Below are 27,589 nucleotides of genomic sequence, written 5' to 3'. Positions count from 1 at the left end.
AGGTCAATAAATTGCGATTAGCACATTATCTTTTCCAGGGTACGGTCATAATAATTAATGCGGAAGATCATTTTACCTTGAGCAAAATGCTAACTCCACAGCTTGGAAAGTGGTGGAGATCTTAGAGGGCAGACCTTAGCTCAGCCTTTGCTTTCAAAGCATGCAATGTAAACATCCACCTGCTGACTCTACAACATAGATCCTGCCTACTTGATCTAAAATCTGCATGGATGTACCTCCTCTGCATCTATAAAATCCCTCGAGACACATAAAAACATTTCCTCTTCCAATTAACAGTCCAACATTCCTTCTGTAATTGAAAATATGGAAAGATGTGTCATTTGAAACGTGGAAGTCTGGCAATATCTGGTCTGAGAGAAACATGAGAGGATACAGGGAAAGATCCCATGAAGGGATAACAGCAGCTACAAAGAGCAGGATTATAAAATACAGATTCCTTCTTCCAAACAGGCTTAGCAAACAAACAGGATTTTTGTATGAAGCTAAAAACGGTGGCTCATACCTTCATTGAAATTAGCCATCTTAGTAAACATCTGGAAAAGCATGGATGAGGGTTTCAGTTGAGTTAGGTGATAAATGTAAACCTTTCAAGTTATAACCAAGTGGCTTTTTAGCATTAAGCTAAAAGCAATGATTCACATCTTCATTGAAGTAAAATCAGCAGATAGAAAAGAATGACTAGGGGGTCAAATATATAGGTGTGAAACTCTGCTGACATCAGGTAAATTAAAAGAAAATTGGAGACTATCAGTCTACGAGAAACATAATTTAAAGCCAAAATCAAAGTCAAAATTATGAGCTGGGGACACAATTTGAAAATAAAACTATAGAAATGACAGGGTTCAAAATTCACACGTCTATTGAAATCAAAGCATTTTTGAACATCACAGAGGACACAATATAAACAGACTCGAGAAGTGAGGTCAACTCAAAATGAATACTTAGTTGTATTAGAATGTTTAGATGAAAGATACTTTTTATAATCCAAGTGAAATAAAGATTACTTTCTGAAAAAGCCATAAAACCTTAATAACTGTTAGAAAGAGAATATAAACCTAGAGACCAGAGCAGGAACTACCAGAACTCAGAGAGAACTCAGAGAGAGAACCTTACTCGGTGATGGGAAAGCAACATCGGAAGACCGAGCAACCCAGAGAAACGAGCAGAAGATCCAGTTGAAGAAAACTGATTGTCAAGAAAGACTTGAAAGTCTGCAACTGGTCCCAACAAGACAAGATCTTTTTTACCTTTCTGAAAAAGTAATTTAATCTTTTTTAACTTGAAAATGCAGTTAAGTTCAAGTTGATAACCTGAAAGAGTGGTTATTATTACCATTTTGAAAGTTTACTTTACTTTACTTAGGAAGCGGGACCCGTGTGTAAGCTACTAAGTGGTAAGTGAATAAAATTCTTCTATGAAGATACGGGTTATGCCGGGGGATAACTTGAAACACTAGTTTGACCCGAATAGCACTCGCCAAAGTCTGCAAATGAGTCAGGGAGTGAGAATCCCTGCTCACCATTTAGAATAAATTGACCCTTTTTGCATAGGGGGAATTCTAAGAATAGTGGTGAGGTAAAAACTACATTTCCCATCATCCCCTAGGGCAGGAAAGCTATTCTCCACTCACTCCAACAGTAATTAACCTTTCCCTATGAAGCCTGCATTTTTGCAGTACCCAATTGAGTAGAAGAGCAAGAGTAAGACTTGATCGAAACATTTAAGTTCCCGAGGGGTATAGACAGCATAAATGTGGAGGGGACGTTTTGTCTCACCAGAGAATCTAGAACTCGGGGGTCGCTGTTTAAAAATAAGGATTTGCTCATTGAAGACAGAGGAGGAGATTTTTTTCTCAGAGGGTCATGTGTCTCTGGAGCTCTCTTCCTCGAAAGCCAGTGGAAGCAGAGTCTTTGAATATTTTTAAGGCAGAGCTAGATGATTATTGATAAGCAAGGGGTGAAAGGTTATCGGGGTTAGGCAGGAATGTGGGGTTGAAGCAGAGGCGGACTTACAATGAAACACGCAGCTTTGCAGCTTTGGGACCAGCCAATCGGGGGGCCCCATACTGAGAGGTGGCTGTGTGTGCCTCCAAAAGTGTAAGCCCACCTCTGTTGTGAAGCCTGCAGCGAGGCGAGAAGGCAGTGCTAACTAACGGCCGTTGACGGGTGACTCTTGACCTCCAGGCCAGGAACAAGGAGGGTGGGTGGGCAATCAGCCAAAAAGAACAGAGGCCACAAGACCTCCAATAACTTGACGCTCAAAACCTGGCCCCCACACCCAGCAAAGGTGAGGTTTTGGATGTCCGTGCTTTTCATTGTGTGAGCTGAGGGTGGGTGCGGTCAGGAGGGCACTGATGTCATTGGGGGAGGGGCTAGACAACACTGACGGTGGGGCTCACCTACAATGGGCGTAGGGCTTGACTACATTGTGGGCAGGCCGCCATGCCACCAGGTGTTGTGGCATGACGTGGGGATCCCGCAAAAGAGAGAGAGCATGGGGCTCCCAAAAATGTAAATCTGTCTCTGGGTTGAAGTTACAATCAGATCAGCCATGATCTTATTGAATGGCGGAACAGACCCGAGGGGCTGAGTGGCCCACTGCTGTTCCTAATTTGTGTGTACCACAGAAATGGGGTTTCTAATCTTGCTGCATGTTATACGCTTCAAGGGATACACAAAATAAGAAATCACTATCGTTGCAAAATTCAGCCAAATATCCATGGTTGCAACAGGTGACCCCACCAGTAGACATTGGTGAACCAGATAATAATTTGAGAAATTTACTATTTGCGGGACAGGTGAAGGGGGAATTCTGACTGTGGATGGAAGGGAATCATAGAAAGTTTACGCCACAGAAAGAGGCCACATAGTCCATTATGTCCGCGCAGGCTGCAAAACAGCCATCCAGCCTAATCCCACTTTCCAGCATTTGGTCCGTAACTTTGTAGATATTGGACCTTTGAGGGGCATATCCAGACAACTTTGAAATGAGTTGAGAGTTTCTGCCTCCACTACCCTTTCAGGCAGCGTGTTCCAGACCCCCACAACCCTCTGGGTGAAAACAATTTCCTCATCTCCCAATGAGTGGCGAAATCCTATTCGTGCTGTAAGCTTTCCTGAAGGCTTGGGTCCAAATCCTGGAATTCCCCGCTGTTGTGGGAGCATCATCGCCACCAGGATTCCGGGGGTTCAAAGAGAAGACCAATCAAGAGCAACCAATAAGGATGCACAGTAAATGTATCCATCACACCTTTCAAAGGAACATTGGGCCATCGAATGCCACAATGTACCAAGGTCATAGAATCATAGAATTTACAGTGCAGAAGGAGACCATTTGGCCCATCAGGTCTGCACTGGCCCTTGGAATTAGCACCCCACTTAAGCCCACACCCATAAACCAGTAACCCCACCTCACCTTTTTGGACACTAAGGTCAATTTAGAATGGCCAATCCACCTACCCCGCACATCTTTGGACTGTGGGAAGAAACCGGAGGACCCGGAGGAAACCCACGCACACACGGGGAGAATGTGCAAACTCCGCACAGACAGTGACCCAAGCCGGGAATCGAACCTGGGACCCTGGAGCTGTGAAGCAACAATGCTAACCACTGTGCTACCGTGCTCCAATCAGCTTTGCACCATCTGCACCACCCATCCTTTTTACAGCTATCACAAAATAGCGAGACCTAAATTGTAACGCATATGCAGTAAATGTGCTGCTAAATTGACACTGGATAGCCACGGGAAGCTGAACCACATTTTGATCGCATGACTGATAATCAACACACTTTACAAGGGTGAGATCCACTTAATGAGATACAGACAGACAGAAATGTAGTACTTGCTCACTGTGTAAAACGCCCTGGTGCAACTTACTCCCTCCATTCCAAAACACTCCTTTGGTAAGGTTTTGGAAATATCTTTGTGTAAATATCTATTTACAGGGCTGAGCAAATTAATCAGCAATAAACGGTCTGGAATAACCCTGCAACTCTCTCCAATATAGAAACATGTTAAAATGCCATCATTAACTCAGCTGAATAAAAGCAGACGGGTTTTGGTGATGTAATCTCAATAAATATACAAAATGACTAACATGGCAAGATTTTCCACATTTGGAATTGGCAGAGGAATACATTTCTTTCAAATGGACTGGAATGGGAAACAGATTATTCTATATTAACCCCAGACCCCACCGTTTTCATTTTCACTTGCACGTTCCCCACTACTTACTTCCTAAGGACGGCAATCTCATTCTCAATGCTGTTCTCCTTTCCCTCCAGAGCTTTCTTGGGGATGCACTTAATAGCAACCAGTTTCTGAGTCCGCTTCTCCTCGGCGAGGACTACTTCAGAGAAAGCACCCCTGGGGGGAAAAAAAAGGCAGCCATGTTTGAGCACTTTACTGTTATACAACACCAATCGTTCATTCTTTCACACACGATTGCGCTGGGACCAAATAAAAAGACAGAATGCCAAAACCCGAATGAGCCAAGCGACAAAAGAAAACTCGCCCAATCACGAGGCACGATTGTTACATTGAAAGTAAGGGTATGTGAGCAGCATTATCAAGTGTGCGATTTATGAAGGACGCTTGGTGCTCTGTTGCTCAAGATATTCAGCAATGCTCAGGTTCACTATCAGCCTGAGAGGAAATCTTTGGCATGATGGGCCAAATGGCCTCCTTCTGTGCTCTATGATTCTATTGAGACATCCTTGCAGCTGACAGGCTGAATGATTAGGGGAAGCTGCTGCAAGCTGCAATGTCCTCCCCTTAAAAGGCCGAATCCTTTGGTGAGGTGTAAATGACTTGTTAGTGAGGGCTCCAATAGGTAAGTAGGCTGGGAAAAGAGGAAGAAAAAAAAGTCTGCCCCTGAACACTACACTGAGAAATACATTTGTATGAAAGCTGGCCGATTCGTCTTTTATGAGACTCCGCAGCTGAACAGCCCAAAGACAGCAAATGTCCATTCACACGTTACAAAATGGTTGCTTGGGTGGGATAGCAGAGCTGGTGGAACCCAACATGAGTCGCCACCTTCAGGAGAAAAATAGTCATTAAAATAATCCCACTTTAAATTTACTTTTGCATGTTCATGTACCACAAGTGCAATACGAGGAGGATTTACCCAACTTCCTACAATTGTGTAAACAATAGATAGCTGCCCAGCCATTGCTGTGACAGAAGGAGATACATGGTTAAGATACCGGACTGGAAGTTACTGTTTGGTGATATTAACAGATTCTGCAGTAGACATTCTGGTGTTTCGTATGTGAACATTGCAAACTGTAAATTCTAGACTGCGTATAATATGTACATCGAGCAAACAATTAGGAAAGCAGCAGTAACGGTTCACCAGACTGGTTCGTGGAATGGGGGGTTGTCCTATTAGAATCAAATGAGTAGACGAGGCCTATATTCTCCAGAGTTTAAAAGAATGAGGGGTGACCTCGTTGAAAAGAGGCTTGACAGGATGAATGCTGGGAGAATGTTTCTCCTGGCTGGTGAATCTGCAACTAGGGATCCCAACCTCCGAAAAAGAGGTTGGCCATTTTGGACTGAGGTGAGGAGACATTTCTTCCCTCAAAGTGTAGTCAACCTTAGTAATTCTACTAAGGTGGCACAGTGGTTGGCACTGCTTCCTCAGAGCACCAGGGACCTGGGTTCGCCTCCGACCTTGGTGACTGTGTGGAGTCTGCACGTTCCCCGTGTCACAGTGGGTTTCCTCTGGAGCTTCGGGTTCTTCCCTTAGTCCAGGTTAGGTGGGATGCTTTTTCGGAGGGTCAGTGCAGACCCGATGGGCCAAATGGCTTCCTTCTGCAGTGTAGGGATTCTGCCGCAGAGAACTGTGGATATTCCGTCGCTGAGTCGGTTCAACTAAGAAAGAGAAAATGCTGGAAAATCTCAGCAAGTCTGGCAGCATCTGTGGGGAGAGAAAAGAGCTAACGTTTCGAGTCCGATGTCTCTTTGTCAAAGCTCTGACAAAGAGTCAGCAGACTCGAAACGTTAGCTCTTTTCTCTCCCTACAGATGCTGCCAGACTGGCTGCGATTTTCCAGCATTTTCTCTTTCGTTTCAGATTCCAGCATCCGCAGTAATTTGCTTTTATCCAGCGGTTCAAGTAAGAGATTGATAGACTTTTAAAAGGAATTAATGGATTTGCAGGCTATGTGTGGGAAACTGCAGCTGAGGTAGAAAATCCCACCATGATCGCACTGAATGGCACAGTAGGCTTGAAGGGCCTACTACTGGTCCTATTTCTTTCAATCTTAGAACTAGGCAAACTGACCAGTGCAACTTTGTTGTACCAACATGGCCTAAATGGCATTAGCAGTGTAATGATCGTCAAGGAGCAATCATGTTGATTGAGAAAGTGGGCAGTGCCCACACAGGTTAAGTTTTGAAATAGCACGTGTTTTGCATGAGTTTTCACATATGACGCCCACTCTCATTAATGTTTATCCCATTTAATAATAGTTACAAATAATTCCCATCTCTGTTTTGTGTGGAAGCGGACTATCAGTCAGGCTATCAGTTTGCTTCACTCCAGCAGAATACATTCTGGAACGCTCATTATAAACTAAAAAGTGTCTCCTGCAGTAAAATCCATAATCTGTACCACTCATTAAAAAGCAACCCCTGACTCTTTGTGACAGACTGGTATTAAAATTAGGCAACGAAGCTGTCAGTGCCATGAGAGATTAGGCCGATGTGCAACACAGCAAAAGTAGCAATGGGTTTCCTAATTTTTGGAATACACTTGGACCTCAGGTTTATTTTTTGCCCTCCACCAAGTAGTTTCCCTCTCTGGGAATGGCTTTTCCTGAGGCTCGTCAGCTTGATCCCTTCTGTCAAAAGCACATTCCCATTGCAAAGTCTTTGGCGGGTCACGGACGAAGGTTTTCCGATCTGGGATAAAGAAAACCTGTTTGTAACAAATTGCGATCAATACCATGCAGTTAAAGGATAGGGGATGGGGAGGGGTGTGGGGGGAATAATAAGCCTAGATGTGGTCTTTTAATCCTCCTTCACAGCTTGGACAGCACCTGGTCAATTTCATGTAATTTCCCTGTGACTTGAAGCAAATCTGCTTTCCGAGGAGGAACCGAGAGCAATGGCCCTGATCCGGGGCAGTGGTGACAATTGAGGAAGGATTGTTGAGTGAACATCTTTATATCAACAAAGTAACTAATTCAAAGAAGGTGGGATTGAATGTGACATCATCATTTTGGGCAGCAGAGGCGAAACCGGCCTTTTATTTTGGCACGTCTCCTGTTTCTAAGGATTATGGCACGGAATTAACTCCACGAAAGTTGAACTACTAGGGTTAAATGCAATAAAGTCTGGCCAACTGCAGTTCTGATACTGCAACAGTAGCTGTTTTCCAAGTTGGGCACAGGAGCAATTATCTCTTCAATGCAACAGCACCACATAATACTCCTTACATTGAAAAAGATTACTTTATTGTCACTGTTCAGTGGGTGTGTGAGTTACTCATACCATTGTAAATGAAAACCGTCCAAAGAGCACTCATTCGCTTAGAACATTCAGTTTTCACTAACCCGAGATGATTTTTGCTGATTAAACTCCAGCATTTCTTTTTTCATTATAAAATATGGCATTTTACTTTTGACCTGAACTCAGGGCACTGGGACAGTGACTGTAAAATTCCACCCCCTCCTTCCCCAACAAATAAAATCATATACTGTCTTGTTGTCGACTGCTCTTGGTGGAGCAGAATAGATTGCTGTTGCTTGTCCTCTATTTGTGCTGATCTTAAAACATCAATTTGGTTATCTGACCCACAGCAAGTTTCACATTTCCAGCTGCATATCTGAGACCATCAATATTTCAAATGCATAAATACACATGGTTACCTGGTCATGCTGGGTCCAATTCAAACTGATTTACCACACAGCAATACAAAGGTGGATTTGTTTGCAAAGTCTTCACTGTGCATGCAAAGCGCACCAAACGTTGATAGACGTTTATAAGTATGGGCATTAAAGGATTACAGGATCAAGGCAGGTAGATGGAGTAACGATACAGGACAGGTTTCAACAGGAAGAGTGTTAATATAATAATAATAATTGCTTAGTAATAATCGCTTATTGTCACAAGTAGGCTTCGATGAAGTTACTGTGAAAAGCCCCTAGTCGCCACATTCCGGCGCCTGGTCGGGGAGGCCGGTACGGGAATTGAACCCACATTGCTGACATTGTTCTGCACTACAAGCCAGCTGTTTAGCCCACTGTGTTAAGATTAAATATTGACCTGTGATGTCGGAGCACCAGGGTATTGTATCTCAGAGTGGGGTTCCCCCAAAGATGCACTTGGCACTGCCCCTCCCCCCCCCCCCACCCGGACGTTTCTTGGTAAGGATTGCATGGCAATTGTCTGGAGTTCAAACTTCTGATGGTTAATTACCCTGTACATGGAACCATCCAAAAATGAGATTTACGTAGCAAACTTCGGATGGTTCCGATCGTCTTACAGCAATAGTTAGAGGAATTAAAACCACGTGTAGCTTCTGGCTAACTGTTGTACCGACTATCTCCTCCTCCCTGCCCGCCCACAAACCAACACACACACAGCCCCGGCCCCACGGGCCAACACACACACAGCCCCGGCCCCCAGAGGCCAACACGTATACACACACACCGCTGCCCCCAGGTTCTGACCAATTACTTGTCCATGGCTGTGCTGGGGGTTGGGAGGGGGAGGGGGAAAGAGTTTTCCTTACCTCTAACTGAACCATCCTTGACTATAGGCCTCATCGCGCTGGCGTGATCTCACCGGCAGACATTTGGACGAGATAGGATTTCAAGGTAAGCAATTACGAGCAGATTGGAAATCCAACTCATCTGCCACTCCACTGGAAGTTACGGCCTATTATTTTTATTGACTTGCTGGGAAGACCCCTCAATTTCTATCGACATTTGGATACTAAAGGGATCAAGTCTCTGGGATAGTGCAGGAAGGTGGAGTTTAGGTAATAGATCAACCATGATCCTATTGAAAGTCAAAGCAGGCTTGAAGGGTCGAATGGTCTACAATTCCCAATATTTTGAATGAAGAGGGAAGGAGACCTTCATGCTTGGCTCCACCTCGCATTCTCCAGAAAAAGATCAAATGCCAAAGCAGTAAGACGTGGTTCTGCACCAGTGTGCAAAGAAACTGTATCCCACAGAGTGTGGATAGAGTTGGTCACCTCAGGCTGACAAAGGTGTGAAATGAAAGGAGCAGCTTCAACCCACCTTAAATATTCTAACTACCTCTGTCAGAGTGATGAACAACTGCTGGAGAAAGAGCTTGTCAGCATTCAAATCAAATACCCACTGGCCTCACATTTCACACATAGCAACATTTACTAGGATACCGGATAGAAACCCCAATATTGTATTTGGTTTGTAAGACTGTGAGGAAAGCATACTTCACTCCAAGAGTGATTTTACGCACAAATACAATAACACATAACCTTTAACTGCTAACCTTTCCACTGTGTTCAAATCCACTTTTGAATACAGTTATAATAATAATAATCTTTATTGTCACAAGTAGGCTTACATTGCAATGGATTTACTGTGAAAAGTTCGCCACATTCCGGTGCCTGTTCAGGTACACAGAGGGAGAATTTAGAATGTCCAATTCACCTAACAGCATGTCTTTCGGCACTTGTGGGAGGAAACCGGAGCACCCAGACACAGGGAGAACGTGCAGACTCCACACAGACTCCGCACAGACAGTGACCCAAGCTGGGAATTGAACCTGGGACCCTGGCGCTGTGAAGCCACAGTGCTACCCACTGTGCTACCGTGCTGCCCTAGCTGACTCAGGATTACTTGCTGCTAAGAAACGTCTTGGATAAACCCCTCTAAGAAAGTGATATCCTTAAGGAACCAGCTGCAGATTCTTGCCTATCTCAAATTACTGTTTAAACTGCCTATCCTGTTCACAGGTTAGTCATTAAGTTTGTCTGGAGGTCAGCTGCTTCTGATCTGTCCACAATCAAATCTTTAACTGAAGTATTTGGAAAGCAAATGCCAGACAGACTGTTAACTGAACTGTATTGGGAGCAGCTGCTTGCCGTCTGTTCATATCCCAATCTAAAACTAAACTGAAACCTCAATTTCAATGCTTCAGCCCCTGGTTCCTCCCATTGACTACCTTATCTCACTAAGCTGAACACAATGTCTCCAATTGTTTACTCCCCAGGGAACCCTCTTAATATAAACAAAAGTCCATTAGCCCAAGCTTTTACCTATGCTTTAATTGCAACTCTTGCAGTCACAAAGCCTGGCTGCCTTGCAAATCAGGATTTCTAAAAAACACTCCTGCAGCAGTCATACACAGACTAACCCAGGCTTTCAACCATCACTGCACCAGATCCATATAATAGAATTTATCGGAAATTCCTACATTTATCAGGCTATACTTACCGTGGGGAGGTGATGGTATAGTGGGTACTGGACGCGTAATCGAAGGACGCAGGATAATGGCCTAGGTTCGAATCCCACTACAGAAGATGGTGGAATTTGAATTCAATAAAAATCCAGAATTAAACGTCTCAGTGATGACCACGGAACTAATGTTGATTGCTGTAAAAATCCATTTGGTTCACTAATGTCCTTTAAAGAGCAAAACCTGTGCCACACGTGGCTCCAGATTCCACAGCAATATGGTACACTCTTAAAATGGCCGAGCAAGCCACTCAGTTCAAGGGCAATTAGGGATGGGCATTCAGCGTTAGCCGAATCAGCAACATCCACATCCCATGAATGCATTTTTTAAAACGTCACTCGTTTACTGGAGCAGTCAGTGGGAATGCTTCACAAAATAGCAGCGTATTTTCTCCACAAACAGTAACAAATTAGGTGCTATTTATTGTGTTTCCCTGCCCCCCCTCCCCAGTTTCGGTTCTGGAAGCGAAACCCGACCATCATTTTTATTAGTCGGCAGTTTTGTATTTGGCTGCAACAAGCTTTCCAAGGAAGTGTAGATGCCAAACCAATTACTGCTCCATTCATGCCCTAACAAGGCAGTGTGGGAGGAATGTACATTTCCCGTCGATTTGGATTTGTTTGTTTTTTAACAAACTGCAACCCTCTCAAGCTCACTTTCAAAAACCTGCATACAACCCAATCATTCTGTCCACTGAAGGATCTCGAATTGTCTGAATGGAAGTGTCAAAATGTCTACTTTCATGACATGCACGACATCACTCAGAACACCAGAGCATTTTGAATTGCGTAGGGAGGTCAGAAAGAACCTGGAGGATTCAAACTCAACAACGCAAGGGCAAGCCGTAGGCCTGAACTTGAAGGAGGAGCTCTGAAAGGAGACGCGGCAAGATGAAAATGTTCTAATGAGGTGCCTCTTCAGAGTATGGAATTCGGTGGCGTGGGATTAAATTGGACAGTCCCCAAAACATGGTATAAGGAGCATAATGCTGAATTAACACTTGCCTTCTCAATGCAGCCACATGTCAACTTCATGTTGTCTGATCATCATTGCTGTCTGTGGCCAGGGCCTACCAAGCAGCTGCACCCATTAGCAGGGCCCCCAAACTGTCAATTACTGGTACCAGTTAAAGCTAGTTTAAAATAAGTGGTGGTTTGTGGCTGGAGCAGGTGCTGATAGTCATGGAGGCCTCGAGGTGCCAGAACCAAAACCGGGGAGGGGGGGGGGGGGGCGGGGAAACACAATAAATAGCACCTTATTTGTTACTGTTTGTGGAGAAAATACGCTGCTATTTTGTGAAGCATTCCCACTGACTGCTCCAGTAAACGAGTGATGTTTTTAAAAATGCATTCATGGGATGTGGATGTTGCTGATTGGGCTAACGCTGAATGCCCATCCCTAATTGCCCTTGAACTGAGTGGCTTGTTCGGCCATTTTAAGAGTCTACCATATTACTGTGGAATCTGGAGCCACGTGTGGCACAGATTCTGCTCTTTAAAGGACACTAGTGAACCAAATGGGTTTTTACAGCAATCAACTGTTCTATGGTCATCACTGAGACCTTTAATTCCGGATTTTTATTGAATTCAAATTCCACCATCGTCTGTAGTGGGATTCGAACCTAGGCCATTATCCTGCGTCCTTGGATTACTCGTCCAGTACCTATGGGCCCTCCAGACATGTTCAAAAGGCAGTGGGAGCAGATAGCTGTGGCGCTCATTGCCAGGAATCAAGCCCTGGGACTGGAGGCAGTGTTGTAAAGAAGTTGGAGGCAGGTTCAATCGAGACATTCAAGAGGGCATTCGATGATTATGTGAATAGAAACAAAGTTCAGGGGTATGGGGAAAAGGCACAGCAATGGCACTAAGTCATGGTGCTCATTTGGAGAGCCGGGGCAGACACAATGGGCCAAACGGCCTCCTTCATGTACCGTAACAATTCTGCGATTCTGTGATGTTCAATGACCAGCACGAGTGGTCAATCTCAGTGAAAGCATATCCCACGGATGGCAGCACGAGCTTCAGCTATTGCCTAACTCACCCATTCATTCACCGGCCAACAATCTCTGATCTAACATTCACATGTTTCGCCTATGCTGCAAGCCTCAGAAACCACAGACTGGATTCTTCAGCCGTGCCCGCCACAGACGGGACGGGTTCCGTGTCAAGGTCCGTTGACCTCAGGGGGGAATTTCCGGTCACCGGGTGGGCGGGCCAAAGAATCCCGCCCCACATCTCTTACACTGCCAGCTATTCAATCATGAAAGCCACATGTGTCCAAGATATTACACAACACACTGACACATTATTCTCTTGCAAGGGGAACCTAGGCAGCCACAAACGGGGTGGAGATGACACAGCACTATCGCTGGATGTCACACTCACAGTGACTTGCTCAACTATTGGCACTGCCTGCAACCTAGAGGATAGAGTAAAGGCAGATCTGCATGTGCAGAGTGACACTGGCCATTTGTGGTCTGCGGCCAGAGCAGGGCACAAGGTTAGCGGCGGTGCCAGGTGCATGGAGGAGGCTGAAAATAGTTTCCACCATTGAGAACTAAAGTGAGTACCTTGGCGAGAGAAGCCTAGATAGGAATGCTGAAAGGTATGGATAATGGAATGCCTGACCCATTGGGAATCTTGCCAGTCAGGCAATGGCAGGGAGCATGGAGGCAGTCAGATAGGAATGCTGAAAGGTATGGATAATGGAATGCCTGACCCATTGGGAATCTTGCCAGTCAGGCAATGGCAGGGAGCATGGAGGCAGTCAGATAGGAATGCTGAAGGGTATGGATAATGGAATGCCTGACCCATTGGGAATCTTGCCAGTCAGGCAATGGCAGGGAGCATGGAGGCAGTCAGCACCAATTTGACACACGGCTTTGCGAGGAGCTTGGTGCCCATGCTTTCCAGAAGTGCAGAGGTGGCCACCTCCATTTGCATGCTGTGGATCCAACAACAATGCAGCATCTGATGGCCGGTGTCGCAGCTTCCATTGCAGCACAAGCAAAAGACACCCAATATCTGAGAGTTTCAGGAGCTCAGATTACTGCCGTACAAGGTTACGTTGCTGCCATTCAAGCTCGGATTGTTGCCAGCTTGGCTGTGGATCACAGTGCACAAAGTGGGGGGGGGGGGAACGACAAATTACAGGGATCGCTAAGACACTGCCCTGGGGGAGCAGCAGCACTTCCATGGAGCACATATTTGCTCTCCTCTCAAGACGAGGCACCCAATCCCTAATACTTCACAAGTGCACTGACTGGTACCCATCAGTCAGTGAGGCTGCAGCCATCTATGCCCAAGATGATGCAATGCACAGTCAGGCCTCCTGAGTCCAGAACTGCTGGAGAACATCCTCCACATTCCATAGAATCCCTACAGTGCAGGAGGGAGCCATTTGGCCTATCAAGTCTGCACTGACCCTCCGAAAGACACCCAAGCTTGGCCCAACACTCCCCCCCCCCCCCCCCCCCCCCCCCCCGCCCCTCATCCCCGGCTATTCCCATAGCCCCGTGCATTGATAACAGCCAATCCATCTAACCTGCACATCTTTGGACTGTGGGAGGAAACCGGAACATCCAGAGAAAACCCATGCAGACACGGGGCGAACATCCACACAGACGGTCACCCAAGGCGCTGAGGCAGCAGTGCTAACCACTGTGCTGTTCATCTATAGTCTCCTCCACTGCAAATCAGCAGCCTTGCTGAAGCCATGGTGTAAAACGGAGAAAGAGCAGAATAAAACAGGCAAAGGATCGCTCAAGACTGGCACTAAGTAATGCAGCAGGTGATGAGTTGCTGTTTGTACAGAATGTGGAATGATTTCATTTCTAAACCTGATTTTGCCTTTAATTTTGCATTGAGGTCAGACACTGCGGTGTTCGTTGTTGGAGGAAGTTGTGGAATTGTTGGTGAATGGGGAATAGGGGCTGCGGTTACTGCCAATGCATTCTGATGAGTTCTTCACAGACAGCCCAGACAGAAAGGGGCCATCATATGCTGCTGCCTATGGAAGCACAGATATCCCACATATTGTTCCGATCGGAAGGTAAAAGAATTGCTTCCTGAACACCCAGGGTGGACATGGCCACCGGCTTTTAGTGCTCGTCTCCTCCTCCCTTTTCCAGGACCTTTTCCTGCTCCATGTCGCCACTGTTTATTCTCCAAGCTCCATTCCGGAGGGAAGGCTTACTCCACCACCCATATCCGGAAGCAACGCATCAGGAGAGCAAGCATGAAGTCAGCAAAAACTCCTTTAACAGCGACCACATCACTCGCCACAGACTTTTGTAACCAACTATAGAAAGCACCGAATGTTTGTAGGCTTGTAACAGCCAGTAGAAATTAATCAGGAGCTAACATGCAAGTAGTTGATAATTCCTTTAATTAGCACAGTTGGGGCGGGGGAAAGTCTTTTCTTCCCCTTAATGCATGTTAATTAATGCGTGGTAATGAAAGGACTTTAGCTGGAGCGCAGAGCTCCAAAATATACCGATGGCATCAAATCATCATGTTCGGACTGCTTTGCATTTTTCCAGCTAACATTCACTGGACACATGTTAACGCCTTCACCAATGTGGCATCCATCCACCATTTGTTCACAAGTGTGAAAATGCGCTGCAGATGCCATTTTGCAAAGCGCACTCCTAGTGACTAAAAAGCAGGCACAGTATGCCCAGAAATTAATCCTACTAAAGTAGTTTACCAAATGAGCAGTCTGAAGGACTTAACACAAAGACGTTTGGTTATATACACGCTGGAAATACATCAGGGAAAAGTATTAAGGAGAACGTGATGTCTCCAACATTGTACAGTATTGGCTGTCTCTAGTTCGGCATGCACATGTGAGCAGAGGGGTGGGGTGAGAGAGTGAAACTGAGAGAAAGGATGAGAATAAAAGTGAGAGAATCTGAATGAGAGATAATTAATCGAGAGAGAGGAAATGAATGAAAATGAGAGAGAATGAGGAGGACAGACGGTCAGACAGACGGAAAGGCATACATGGCACAGGCAGAGACAGGCGCCTATACTCAGCATGAGCGTGGGTATAGATATGCATGAGAAAGGCATATATGTGCCGTGCTAGTGCTACAAATAATGACATAAGATGAAAGCATTAATCAGAGGTGTTGCTGCTACATCATCCTTCAGAACTCAGCTGTGCAAATGTCATAGGAAAATATCCCCAGGCTGCTGGAATAGTCAAACTCTGTTCTTCTAATTATTTTAATATTGATGCTGAATTATATAACACGCCACTCAATTTGTTACAACAGTGCTGCTGTTAAGAGAAATAGCTTTCCAATACCAATTATTTTCTTTCTCTGATCAGTCAGGTTAAGAATCCCTTATCTGAGTGATAAGATCAACTGTCCTACAAACAGGCAGGTACTTAGGAGCGAGTTTCTCTAAATATTTAAGTAGGCAATTAAGCATAAAACTTAAATAAAGTAGAGTAATAGGCAAAACGTATCATAAAAGGGCAAGCTAGGGGCAAGCTAGACTTTAATCAGCGAAAAATGTCAGAAAAGGTTACATCAATTAGAACAAGAAACTAGGAAAGAGATTTTAAATTATCACTCCATTTGGATTTTATTGCTGCCTGTGTGGCTTTTTCATTCTTTTGGTAATTACGTAATAACCAAACACTATGAAATTACATTCTATCCTTTGGCAGTACGGATGCCAATTTTGGTCTAATTTTCCCCTGACTGTCCATTTTTGGTCATCCAAACCTCAGGATGAGAAGCACTGAAAAAACACCTGGGAAATGCACTTGAGGAGCTGGAACCTTCAGGGCCATGAATCAAAGGCAGGACAGTGGGATTAGGTTCGATTGCTCTTTCTCAGCCAACATGAACACAAAATGGCCTCCTTCAGGGCCATCTGCTTCCCAGATCTGATGACCTGCGACGGGCCATTTGTTATTAGACCCAGGATGCCCAGCAGGTCTTTACCAGCAGCCTGTTCACTTTTCGAGCAATAGTTCACACCATTGAGCACCAACAGGCAGTATGCAGATTTGAACGTCATCTTGTGACCATCGAACACTGCATGAAACTTTGTTCTGATTTTGCTGCTTTCATAAAATCCCTACAGTGCAGGATACCGCCATTTGGCCCATAGGGTCTACACCGACCCTCCAAAAGGTCACTTTAACCAGGTCCACTCACCCTCCCTATCCCTGTAACCTATACATCCCTGGACTCTGAGGAGCAATTTTATATGGCCAATCCACCTAACCTGCACATCTTTAGACTGTGGAAGGAAACCGTAGAAGCGGGGAGAACGTGCAAACCCAAGGTTGGAATTAAACCTGGGGTCTGGCACTGTGAGGCAGCAGTGCTAACCAATGTGCCACCGTGCCACCCTTTCATTCCATTTATTGTTTCAGATCATTAAAATTACATAGTTTGCATGAGTCACCCCCCATCTCCTCCCAAACAAAATTGTTTGTGGTGGTGTACCTTTAAAGGGAGATATTTGATTGCTTTTGAGATGTCATGCTTCCTTTAAACCGAGTCATCCCGAAATAGGACTGCGGGCGCTGCTTTGAGATGGACAAATTTTAAGGGAAAAGGGGGTGATAAATAATAGCAGAACGTACAAGGCTATACAAACAGCAATGAGAACCGGCACTGAATAATTCACCATTTGTAGCGTAAGGTTCCTCCTATTGCTGACATCAAAGACGAGGGGCGAAATTCTCCGCACTCACGACGGTGCGGAGAATAGCGGGGGTCGTAAATTTTTACGGCCACGCTAGTCTGACGCCCTCCCGCTATTCTCCCCCCCCCCCACGCCCGACTCCCGACACGAATCGCTGCCGCCATTTTTTTACGGCAAGCAGCGATTCTCAGCTGGCCGATGGGCCGAAGTCCAAGCCCATTACGACCGTTTTTACGAACGGCAAACACACCTGGTCTGGCCGTTCGTAAAAACGGCCGTAAAGTTCGGATCTTGGCAACCATGGCACCGATTGGCACGGCAGTACCACAGCCGTACCAAGGGTGCCATGGGCCCGCGATCGGTGGGCACCAATCGCGGGCAGCGGGTCCGATTCCCGCGCACTCTTTGTCCTTCCGCCGCCCCGCTGTATCCATTCGCGGGGCGGCTGAGGGGCATCCCGGCCCACGCATGCGTGGGTTTCGCGCAAATGCGCGATGACGTCATCCGCGCATGCGCGGGTTGGAGTCTTCCAATCCACGCATGCGCGGCTGACGTCATGTGACGCGTCAGCCGTCGCAAACTCTGGCAAGCGGGCTTAACGAAATTCGTTAAGCCCGCGATGCCGGAGTTCACGGCCACGGCATGCTAGCCCCGACCGGGGACCAGAATCGGTTCCCAGTTGGGGGGGGGGGGAGGCTGGCGTCAAACCCGCCCGTTTTTGACGCCAGCCTTACGATTTCTCCCTGTTTGGGAGAATCGCGCCCGAGAGAGTTGTGGAAATGTGGTTCCGGAGGTGGATAGAGCGGGTCAGTTGGAGAGAAACCACAAGAGCAGTGAAGAAGTCCGAGGGTGCTTCAGGAAGAAAGAGGGGAAATGAATAACATTGTGGGTTGCACGGTAGCACAGTGATTGGCACTGTTCCTTAACAGCTCCAGGGACCCGGGTTCGATTCCCGGCTTGGGTCACTGTCTGTGCAGAGTCTGCACATTCTCCCCGTGTCTGCGTGGGTTTCCTCCGGGTGCTCCGGTTTCCTCCCACAAGTCCCGAAGGACATGCTTGTTAGGTGAATTGAACATACTGAATTCTCCCTCAGTGTACCCGAACAGACGCCGGATGTGGAGACTAGGGGATTTTCACAATAGCTTCATTGCAGTGTTAATGTAAGCCTAATTGTGACACTAATAAAGATTATTATTATTATTATTATTATTAAGAAATGGCAACAAGGAACTGATCATATTCCAAGACACGAGAAGTTGCTGATGGAAAGTTAGAGACATGTACACCAAGAGGGAGAAAGCAAATAATGATGTTATTTGAACTTGAAATTCAACCATTTTATTTGCTCTTTCCACAGATTTCCCATGGATATGGCCATTCCTCTATGTGCGAGTACATTTGTTAGTTCTGCACTCTTTCCAACTTAGCTGCTCCCTCTCCAAGCCAGGCACTTTAACCTCCATTATATTGAGGATGCAAGTTGTAAAATATTACAACATGCACTTCCCATGACTTTGACCACCGAACGTCAGTACAAAAGACTTTTTTTCTCCAGGTGGTAGGTCTCGGTGTGACTTTGAGAGCTTCTGAAGTTTCATCTGGCGGTAAAAGTGTACAACTGCATGTGTGGCTGTGTCTCACAGAATAGTGACATCAAAGTAAGGAATGCGTGGCATACAAAGCTGATTTAATATATTACAAAAAGAGACTGGAAATAGTAACCTAGTAACCTCTGCTGTGATCCCCAACAAGTCTCCATCTCTCCAGGCCAGATATAAAAAAAACTGAAACACCTCTTCAACTAAAAAGTGGATGGGGCGGCACGGTGGCGCAGTAGTTAGCACTGCTGCCTCAGGGCGGCAAGGACCCGGGTTCTATCCAGGCCCCGGGTCACTGTCCGTGTGGAGTTTGCACGTTCTCCCCGTGTCTGCATGGGTCTCACCCCCCCAAATCAAAGATGTGCAGGACAGGTGGATTGGCCATATCTTTTAATTAAGACAGTTAAAAAATATATGTACACAAGGCCAAACGGTACAAACATTAATTTGTGTTGGAGAAACAGGGTACCCTCCCCTCAGTACCAATGTGCGGAGAGGGGGGGGGGGGGATACTGTGATTATTAAAACAGTTCACAACACATTTCTACAAAAAACAAATGGTACAAGCACTCAACTTTGCACTGGAGAGACCAGATACCCTCTGGAAGGGGGCTGGTGGGGAGAGAGGGGAAAGGAGGGTGGTGGGAAGGGAGGGAGTCAGGGTGTTGGTGGATGGGGGGGGGGGGGGGGGGGGGGGGGGCAATATGACACTGCCTGAACTACCTACAGAGGCAGAAAAATAAAAGAACCTTCAATTGGAAAAAAATAAATAATTGGATACTCTTAAATTAAAAACAAAAACACTGGGAGAGTAGTAGCCACCCCAAATGATAATGTTAGAAAGTGGAGAATAAAGAGATTTTTTAAAATGTCAAGCCAGACATCAATAACCTAGATTAATGGCATTTTGACAGCTCCCATTCAACTGAAATAAAGAAGCTGATTGCTCAGGTGTTGCCAGAAGTCTTCTGACTTCTACATATCACTAGCTAATGGTTTGTTGATTATGGTACACATGTGATGGATATTGTTTGGTTCAGGAGTGTGATCACATATCAAGAGAGTCAGTTTGATTGAATGTTTAAGTTTCCTTTGTGATTTTGTAGTTCAGTGCAGTATCCCTTTAAGGTGCTCTTTAAAGTACTCCAGCTTTGTTTGACTTAGTTTAGAAAAGTAAAAAGAGAGTCAGCTCATTTAAGGGGTTGTTAATTAGTAAATTTGTTTAATTGTACTAAGAGTATGAGGAGAATAAGTTAGGACACTGGGCTAGTAGCGGGAGATTTGTACGGCTGCATCATGTGAATAAACCTACTATCAAAAGATTGTGTCTCTTTTCATATTGCATCTTCTGCCTTGGATCCATTTGATATCACTCATTTCTTAAAAAGATACTGAGGGCAGATCTTGACTTTGCCTGATAGTATAAAACAGGTGGTAGTGAATTGCCAGCTCATTTTCAAATTGGGAGAGGTAAACGACAGCTCCAATATCAATCGCTTCAAGCCATCTTCTATTCGTTTCTCTTTCATCTGTTCTCCCCTTAAATGCAACAATAATATTCACCTTCAGAACCTTTTTAGAGCAATGAAGATAGGCATCAATGCAGGGGAGTTTAGAGAAAGTATTTCGGAGTACAGGTGAGAAAGGTGAAAACTTTGCCACAAAGGGGGAAATAGAGCTTGAGAGGAGCAACCAGCCCACAGCAGTGTGCAGGGAAAAGTGAAGAAGGGGCAAGGTTGTGAAGAAGCATTTTTAAATCAGTATTTTGAACTTGTCGGAGGATGCGAGGTGGAGGAGTGAAAAACTGGGACCAAAAAGGTTGGCAATAGCATGCAAGAAGAACAGGAATGATGCAGATGATCAATTTTTTGGAGAGCTTGTTAATACGGGTTCCTATTTGGAAGATAAGAATTTTGGAGAATATGTAATAAAAGGCTATCCACAGCATTTAGGTGAAGTAACAGGGATGAACACGGATATGGTTTGGAGATAAATAGGATGCAAAGCCTGAAGCTCAGCAAAAGGGATGTCCTGTTGGTTTAAAGTTGGGCAAGCCATCCAGAAGGATGAAGGGAGAGGAGGCAAGTTTGAATTTTTACAGAATGGATAATGTTTTCTGCCTGTTTTAACCTTTTTGGTTGTTAATCAAGGTAAATAATTGATAGATTTGGGGATTAAACACTAGGAGCAGAGGTAATTAGGGATGGACCCTAAAAATGCACCCATATCCCGTTAAAGAAATAGGATGCAATTTATGTCAGATATATCATGGATTAGATGCTGAGCAAAGCTTTATCCGTTCTGCTCCTATAACATACCTTCAACATTGTCTAAATGAGTAACTTGCTCCACACAACGGTGAAATTTCCATGTCTCATGTTTTATTTTGGCTTGAGTGTCAGTTTTAATACCAAATTAGAGATGGTTTTGCATTTTGGATCCACATCTACTGGAATACAAGTTGAGACCATCTGCAGTTGTGGTTAGAACATAAATACAGAGTGACTCTGGAATCTAACTTGGCAGCAAAGCAAATGGAGACTCCCTTGAAGAGGGAAGCATGCTGTACTTTGCCTCAGAGCATGTTCAGGCATCGATACTCAAATCTACAGCACACCACTTAGCCCCAAGATAAATCCAACAGTTTTTGTGCTAATATTGAAAGCCGCTTAAATTAATTTCACAACAGTCCCTATCAAATTCTTTCAGTCTGTGGGAGATTCAAAGCCAGACCACCAACATGAAAGGATAGTGTAGTAATCCACGGGAGGCAGGAGTTCCGTCACCACACCAATATTTATTTACAATAACGATATTACAGGAGCAGCTACAAACAGTGCTGCTAGCAGTCCAGTCAACTTAAGACTGGCTCACAAAGCCTACACAGGTGATTATATGGGCCCCCTCAATGAGCTATCATTGAGGGAGCTCATACTCCAATTGGCTAACCAATAAAGCCAATTGGAGTTCATTACAGATAGTGTACAAACCCAATGCACCACCCTCCACTCCAACACTACTGATTTTTGCCAGGCTGCATAGAATTAACTGTAGGTACAAAAGCCAAATTAATTTCACCAAACTATCTCCAAACTAAAACAAGTGTCTTGCTATTGCAGTAATCAACACTTCTCAAACTTTCCTTGTCCCAAAATCTGTATGAAAGGGCGGCACGCCATGGCGCAGTGGTTAGCATGGCTGCCTCACGGCGCCGAGGACCGAGGTTCGATCCTGGCCCAGGATCGCAGTCCGTGTGGAGTTTGCACATTCTCACCGTGTCCGTGTGGATTTTGCACATTCTCACCGTGTCTCGGTGGGTCTCACCTTCACAATCCAAAAGATGTGCAGGGTAGGTGGATTGACCACACTAAATTGCCCCTCAATTGGAAACATTTTTTAAAAATCTGTGTGAAAACTGTTGACACAAGATCCCAAATCTTCACGGAGGCTGTTTCTATGGAACGTTTAAGCAAATAGTTTCCAATTACCAATTGTAGATATTTACCCACATATGGAGATTGTTAACGTCCGTTATGTATTTAATTACGATGTTCCTGAATTTCACTCGAATGTAATATTAATGCAGCAAAGACTTCAACCCCACTTCACAGCATCTGGAATTATTTAAGAGACACAGGAGTGGCGTAAATGTCTCCTCTCATGCCAGCTCTGGAAACAAACTAGCAACCAGTGTGATTGTATAAAAATATTCTGTTGTATTCGATACGAATGTGAGATTGTTGAGTGAAAGTGAGAATGAACTTCACCACAAATTGGCAGGCCATGCAGCTGTGCTACTACTTTTGTGCACAGTAATTTGAGCAGTGAAACTCCTAATTTTTTTCCCTCAGTGTGTCGTAACAAGAGCCACCATACCTAAACATAACTGCATTCTCCTGGAAAACACTATCCAAAATGGAGATGCTTTTCACTGCAACTGGCTCAAGGCTGTGAATTCAAACAACTGTAGGTTCATTCTGACAGAAAGCTTCACTTCAGCCAAAAGAATAAGAATAGAAACGCTTAGTCAGTTCTATTTTAATCTGATTAAGAAATCATCAAAGTTGAAAACAAGCATGTAAATCGACTTTTCTAAATAGAATACCATTGACCTAGGGTTCATGAACTACGAGAGACAGGATGTGATAAGTAACCGGCTTCCTTGGAAACCAATATTTTGACAACCACAAATCTTCCCCAAGGACAGCTGGACACAATAAATAATACTTTTGTATGGAATCTCGCCAAAATAATACATTGGATAGATCTTTAACCATGGTTTATTCCATCATCATCACAACCAGAGTTGCCGACTCTGATTTGACATATTTGTGGAAATTTGGTTGTGGAATATTACCTCATGACATAATCATGAGCCATTGGCGCTGCTTGCAAACATTATAATTGCATTTCCCTCAGCTAGATGGTTAGTGTATAGTTCAGAATAACACCAAAAGTGCTTGATCCCTGGGTGGGATTCTCTGATCCCACGCCGGGTTGGAGAATCACCGGGAGGGGTGCGAATCATGCAGCGCCGCTCCGACGTCGGGCCGCCGATTCTCCACCGACCGGAGAATCGGCAGCAATGGTGTCGGCGCGGTTGCTCAACTCAGCCCCCGCGGCGATTGTCCGCGCTCAACGTGCCAAATGCCCACCGAGTTTGGCCGAGTCCCACCGGTGTCGTTCGCGTGTGGTCCTACCCGGCGAGACCTCGGCGCTGTGGCTGCGGGGGTCATCCTAATGGGGGGGAGGGGGGAATCCGACTCCCGGGGGGGGGGGACCTCCACTGTGGCCAAAGCCTGTGATCGAGGGCTACCGATCGGCGGCCGGGCTAATTCCGGGGGGGTGCCTATGTTCCTCGGCGCCGGGCCCCTGTGGGGCTCCGCCATGTTGCCTGGGGGCCAGCATGGAGACGGAAAACCCACACGCATGCGCGGACCCGCGCCGCCCGTGCTGGCGCCTGTATCGGCAGCTGGAGCTGCGTGAAGCATTCCAGTGCCGTGCTGGCCCCCTGTGTGGCGCAGGATCGCTGCTCCTGGTGGCCGATGACGCCGTCGTAAAGCGCTCCGGCATTTACGACGGCATCAACACTTAGCCCCATTATCGGAGAATCCTGCCCCCTGTTCCTGCTGAGGTAGACTTGGTACCTGCCTCTTCGCACTGCCCCCCAAGAGTGGAAGGTAATGGCAACCACCATTGACGAGTCATTGGCCAGGATGAAGCATCAACGGACAATGGGCCAAGGGCCTGCTCTCGGCACAGTGCACGTGCTATATCGTTGTCATACCTCAGTTTAGTTGAGTATCTCGTTATCAGAAAGCCCCAAATTAAGTTGGACTTTTTGTTTCATAACTAGAATTAATAATAATTTATAAATCAAAGGAAGAACACTGAAGAGAGATATTTAAGAATAGTTAACGAATAGAATAAAAACTACTGCAGTTTCTGTAATGAGCAACAACAACAAATAGAACAATTCAAAAACAAACATTGCTATAAATAACTTCTATCGAAAGATTTTTGTGCAACTTATGACTTTTTAATTATACAAATAAAACCAGAACCAAGCTCGGTTCAGTGTACTGCTTCCCACACCCCATTGCTGTCGCACAGCTTCAGGGAGGTGAATGAGGATCAGTCCTCGGGGGGAAGCACCAAAGCTTCCAGACGACTCGAACAAAGCACATTAACAACTGTGCACATCACAGACTGACCTGAACTCTCGCTCGCTACAGTTTCAGTTTCTCTGGCCCTCCCGCTCCCAGTTGGTCTCTCAGAACCCACGGAGTCTCCAGGCAATTTTCATTGGTCCCAATGTTGCTATCCTTGCAAGCGCTGTGCTCCCGAATGGTGGAGCACCCTGCAGATTTCACATAATGCTGTTTGTTTGCAAGCCACAAAAGCCATGAGGTCTGCATACAAGGACCATCCTCCTCGGAGCTTCCCCTCTCTATCACTGTATTGTGTTTCAGCCCTGCGATACCTCTGCGTCCATCCAACCTCTTGCCCATTCCACTACAATAGGCTCAATGTTTCTCCAGTTACAACCCAATGAAGCACTAAGAGATCATTTATTAAGTTAAAAGCACTGTACGAATGTGGTAAAAGCAGATGCTGGAATCCAAAACAAAAACAGTAAAAGAAAATACTGGACAATCTCAACAGGCCTGACAGCATCTGTGGAGAGAGAAGGGAACCAACATTGAGTCTGGATGACTCTTTGCCAAAGCTGCTCACAAATAAATGTGAGCTATTGAAACCATACGCTCGCACAAGGAGGAAGAGAAATGAAGGCGAGGAGGTGAAGGAAATCTGAAAGATCTGTTGTTACTTCGTCAAGAAGACAGGAATATGTTGTTTCAATGCAACTGGCACATCATCATTTTGATGATATAATGTTGATTCTATTGCATTACACCAGATTGCAAAAACAGACATTCAACTGCTTCCAACATGCATCTGGGCAAACAGCCCATAATACAAAGTTCCAGGGCAACATACACAACACCTCTGTTCTACATGAGCATAGTCCCCACATACTAAGCACCTAATCTTACTAAATCCAGCCTCTAACAAGTAAATAATGTTTCTCATTGAGTTAGGAAATGGATTTTGTAATACTGCTTACAGATGATCGGTAGATTACATGCAAGTGGTTCCTGACCACACAGCTCCATTTCATAATCCCATTTGCAAAGCTCAAGAAAACCTGCAAGAAACATTCACACTGTGCAAAAAGTAAATTTAAACAGTATTTTTACCTTGAGAAACATTAATTAATAAGGTATTCAAAATACCATTAATTCTACATTGTACTTTCTTAAACTACATTACTCAGGCACAACAGAAAAGAAAAGAGGGCGCGATTCACCGATCACCCGACTAAGTGTCCCTGCCGTCGTGAACGCCGTCGTGTTTCACGATGGCGCGAAACAGGCGTGAGCAGTAGGGATTCTGGCCCCATGTGGGGGGCCAGCACGGCGGTGGAGAGGTTCACGCCGCTCCAGCCTTACATCCTGGCGCAGACTGGGGGCAGCGCCAACCCCCGCATGCGCAGTGGCGAAGCCCCAACTGACGCCTGCGGGGTAGACTCACGGAACGTTCCGGCTCCGACGCAACATGGCACAGGGATTCTAGGGCCTAAAGCGGAACAAAGTAGGCCCGGGGGTGAGAGGCTGGCCCTCCAATTGGTGAGCCCCGATCGCGGGCCAGACCCCACGGAGGCCCACCCCGGTGAAGGAGCGCTTTCCCCCGCCCCACAGGCCGGCCCTGACCCTTCGCGCAGAGTTCCCGCTGGCAGCGACAAGGGGTGAACGGCACTGGTGGGACTCTGCCGTTTCTGCGCGGCCACTCGGCCCAGAGAATCGGCAGCCCGGCCGCGGACAGCGGCCCACGACTGGCGCCGTGCCAAACGCGCTGGCGCAAATGGTGCCGATTCTCCGCACCTCGGAGAATCGTACGCCGGCGTCGGGGCGGCATGGAGCAGTTGCGGCGATTCTCCAGCCCGGCGCGTGGCTCGGAGAATCGCATCCATAATCTTTATACAGCACTTTTTACAACCTCTGGACATCTCAAAGCACCTTACACTTTGAAATATTTTTGAAGTGCAGTCACTGTTAGAGTGTAGGAAATGTAGCGCTCAGTTTGTGCATAGCAAGATCCCAAAAAGAACAGTGGGTGAATGACTTGATCATCTGTTTTTGGTTGTGGCGGTTTCTTGGGATATTTTATGTGGGGACCTCAGTTCACTGATAGGCGGCACCCCTGACAGTGAAGCACTCCCTCAGAATCACATGGAGTGTCGTCCCAGGTTTTATTGCGAGTCACAAGCTACAGCTGACAACTGTTCAAAATGTTCAGATGGAGAAACACACACTTGGAAATTGCTTGACCTTTCAAGTGCAGAATTAAGAGAACAGGGGTTGAAAGTGGCTCTAGAGTTTAGAAGAAGAATTGCACCCCATCCACAGCAAACCCCCCCCCCCCTTCCCCGCCCACCCAAACCAGGTGGTGGTCACAGCAAAAATACGCCACGCAAAAGCAATTAACGCTGAGGAAAGATTTTCAATCTAAAATTTCAATTAATCGGCTTCTATTCCTCCACAGATGCTACCTGGCTACAAAGTATTTCCAGTAGTTTCAGCAAATTTGCAGTAATGGGCGCAGACAGATTCCTACAAGATCATAAGAATTAACAGTAGACCCATCGAGCCAGCTCCACACCTTTCAATAAAATCATGGATGATCTAACTGTGGCCTTAACTCCATTTTCCTGCCTCCGCCTCCCCCCCCCCCCCTCCCACCCACACCCTGCCCCACAACCCTCGACTGTCTTGATCAAAAACGTGTTGAACTCAGTTTGAATATATCCAATAACCTGGCCTGCACTGCGTTCCATGAAAGAGTATCCCATAGACTTCTGAGGGAAGAAAATATTTCACCTCCGTCTTAAATGGGAGACCCCTTATTTTAAACGGTGCCTCCCGGTTCTAGATTCCCTCCAAGGGAAGGAAACACCCGCTCAGCATCTAAACCGAGTGCCGATTGCAGTGCTTCACATGGCTCAATTCATCGTGTGGCAATGGGACGAAGGAAAGCATTTGGGAAGGACCAGGCCAGGGAGGAACAGGCCAGTTCTAGAACTCAGCCCAACAGTGGGAATGTGGGAAGGACAGAATAACTCGCACTTTGCCCGTTGCCACTTGGAAAATTAGGGAGCGTTTGGGCAGAATCTTTCTTCAGGAGTTTAGACTAAGAATAATTGCACACATTTGGTAAAACAATATGGTGGAATGATTTATTTTTAAACTTCAAGCTCTCTCTCCCCCCCCCCCCCCCC

At 45.9% G+C, this 27,589-nt stretch overlaps 1 protein-coding gene across 1 annotated transcript in view; it reads right to left on the bottom strand.

Moving 5' to 3' along the window:
• Positions 1-27,589, bottom strand: part of LOC119973906 (calcium/calmodulin-dependent protein kinase type 1-like) — a 247,640-nt gene that overhangs the window by 89,607 nt on the left and 130,444 nt on the right. The window contains exon 3 of the mRNA XM_038812513.1: positions 4,255-4,386. Coding sequence (XP_038668441.1) covers positions 4,255-4,386 — 132 coding nt within the window. The remainder of the gene's footprint in view (positions 1-4,254; positions 4,387-27,589) is intronic.

Source organism: Scyliorhinus canicula, chromosome 11, assembly GCF_902713615.1.
Source record: "Scyliorhinus canicula chromosome 11, sScyCan1.1, whole genome shotgun sequence".
Classification (NCBI taxonomy): domain Eukaryota; kingdom Metazoa; phylum Chordata; class Chondrichthyes; order Carcharhiniformes; family Scyliorhinidae; genus Scyliorhinus; species Scyliorhinus canicula.
The sequence above is the reverse complement of the archived record's forward strand: the minus strand, read 5'-3'. Positions and strand labels throughout refer to the sequence as shown.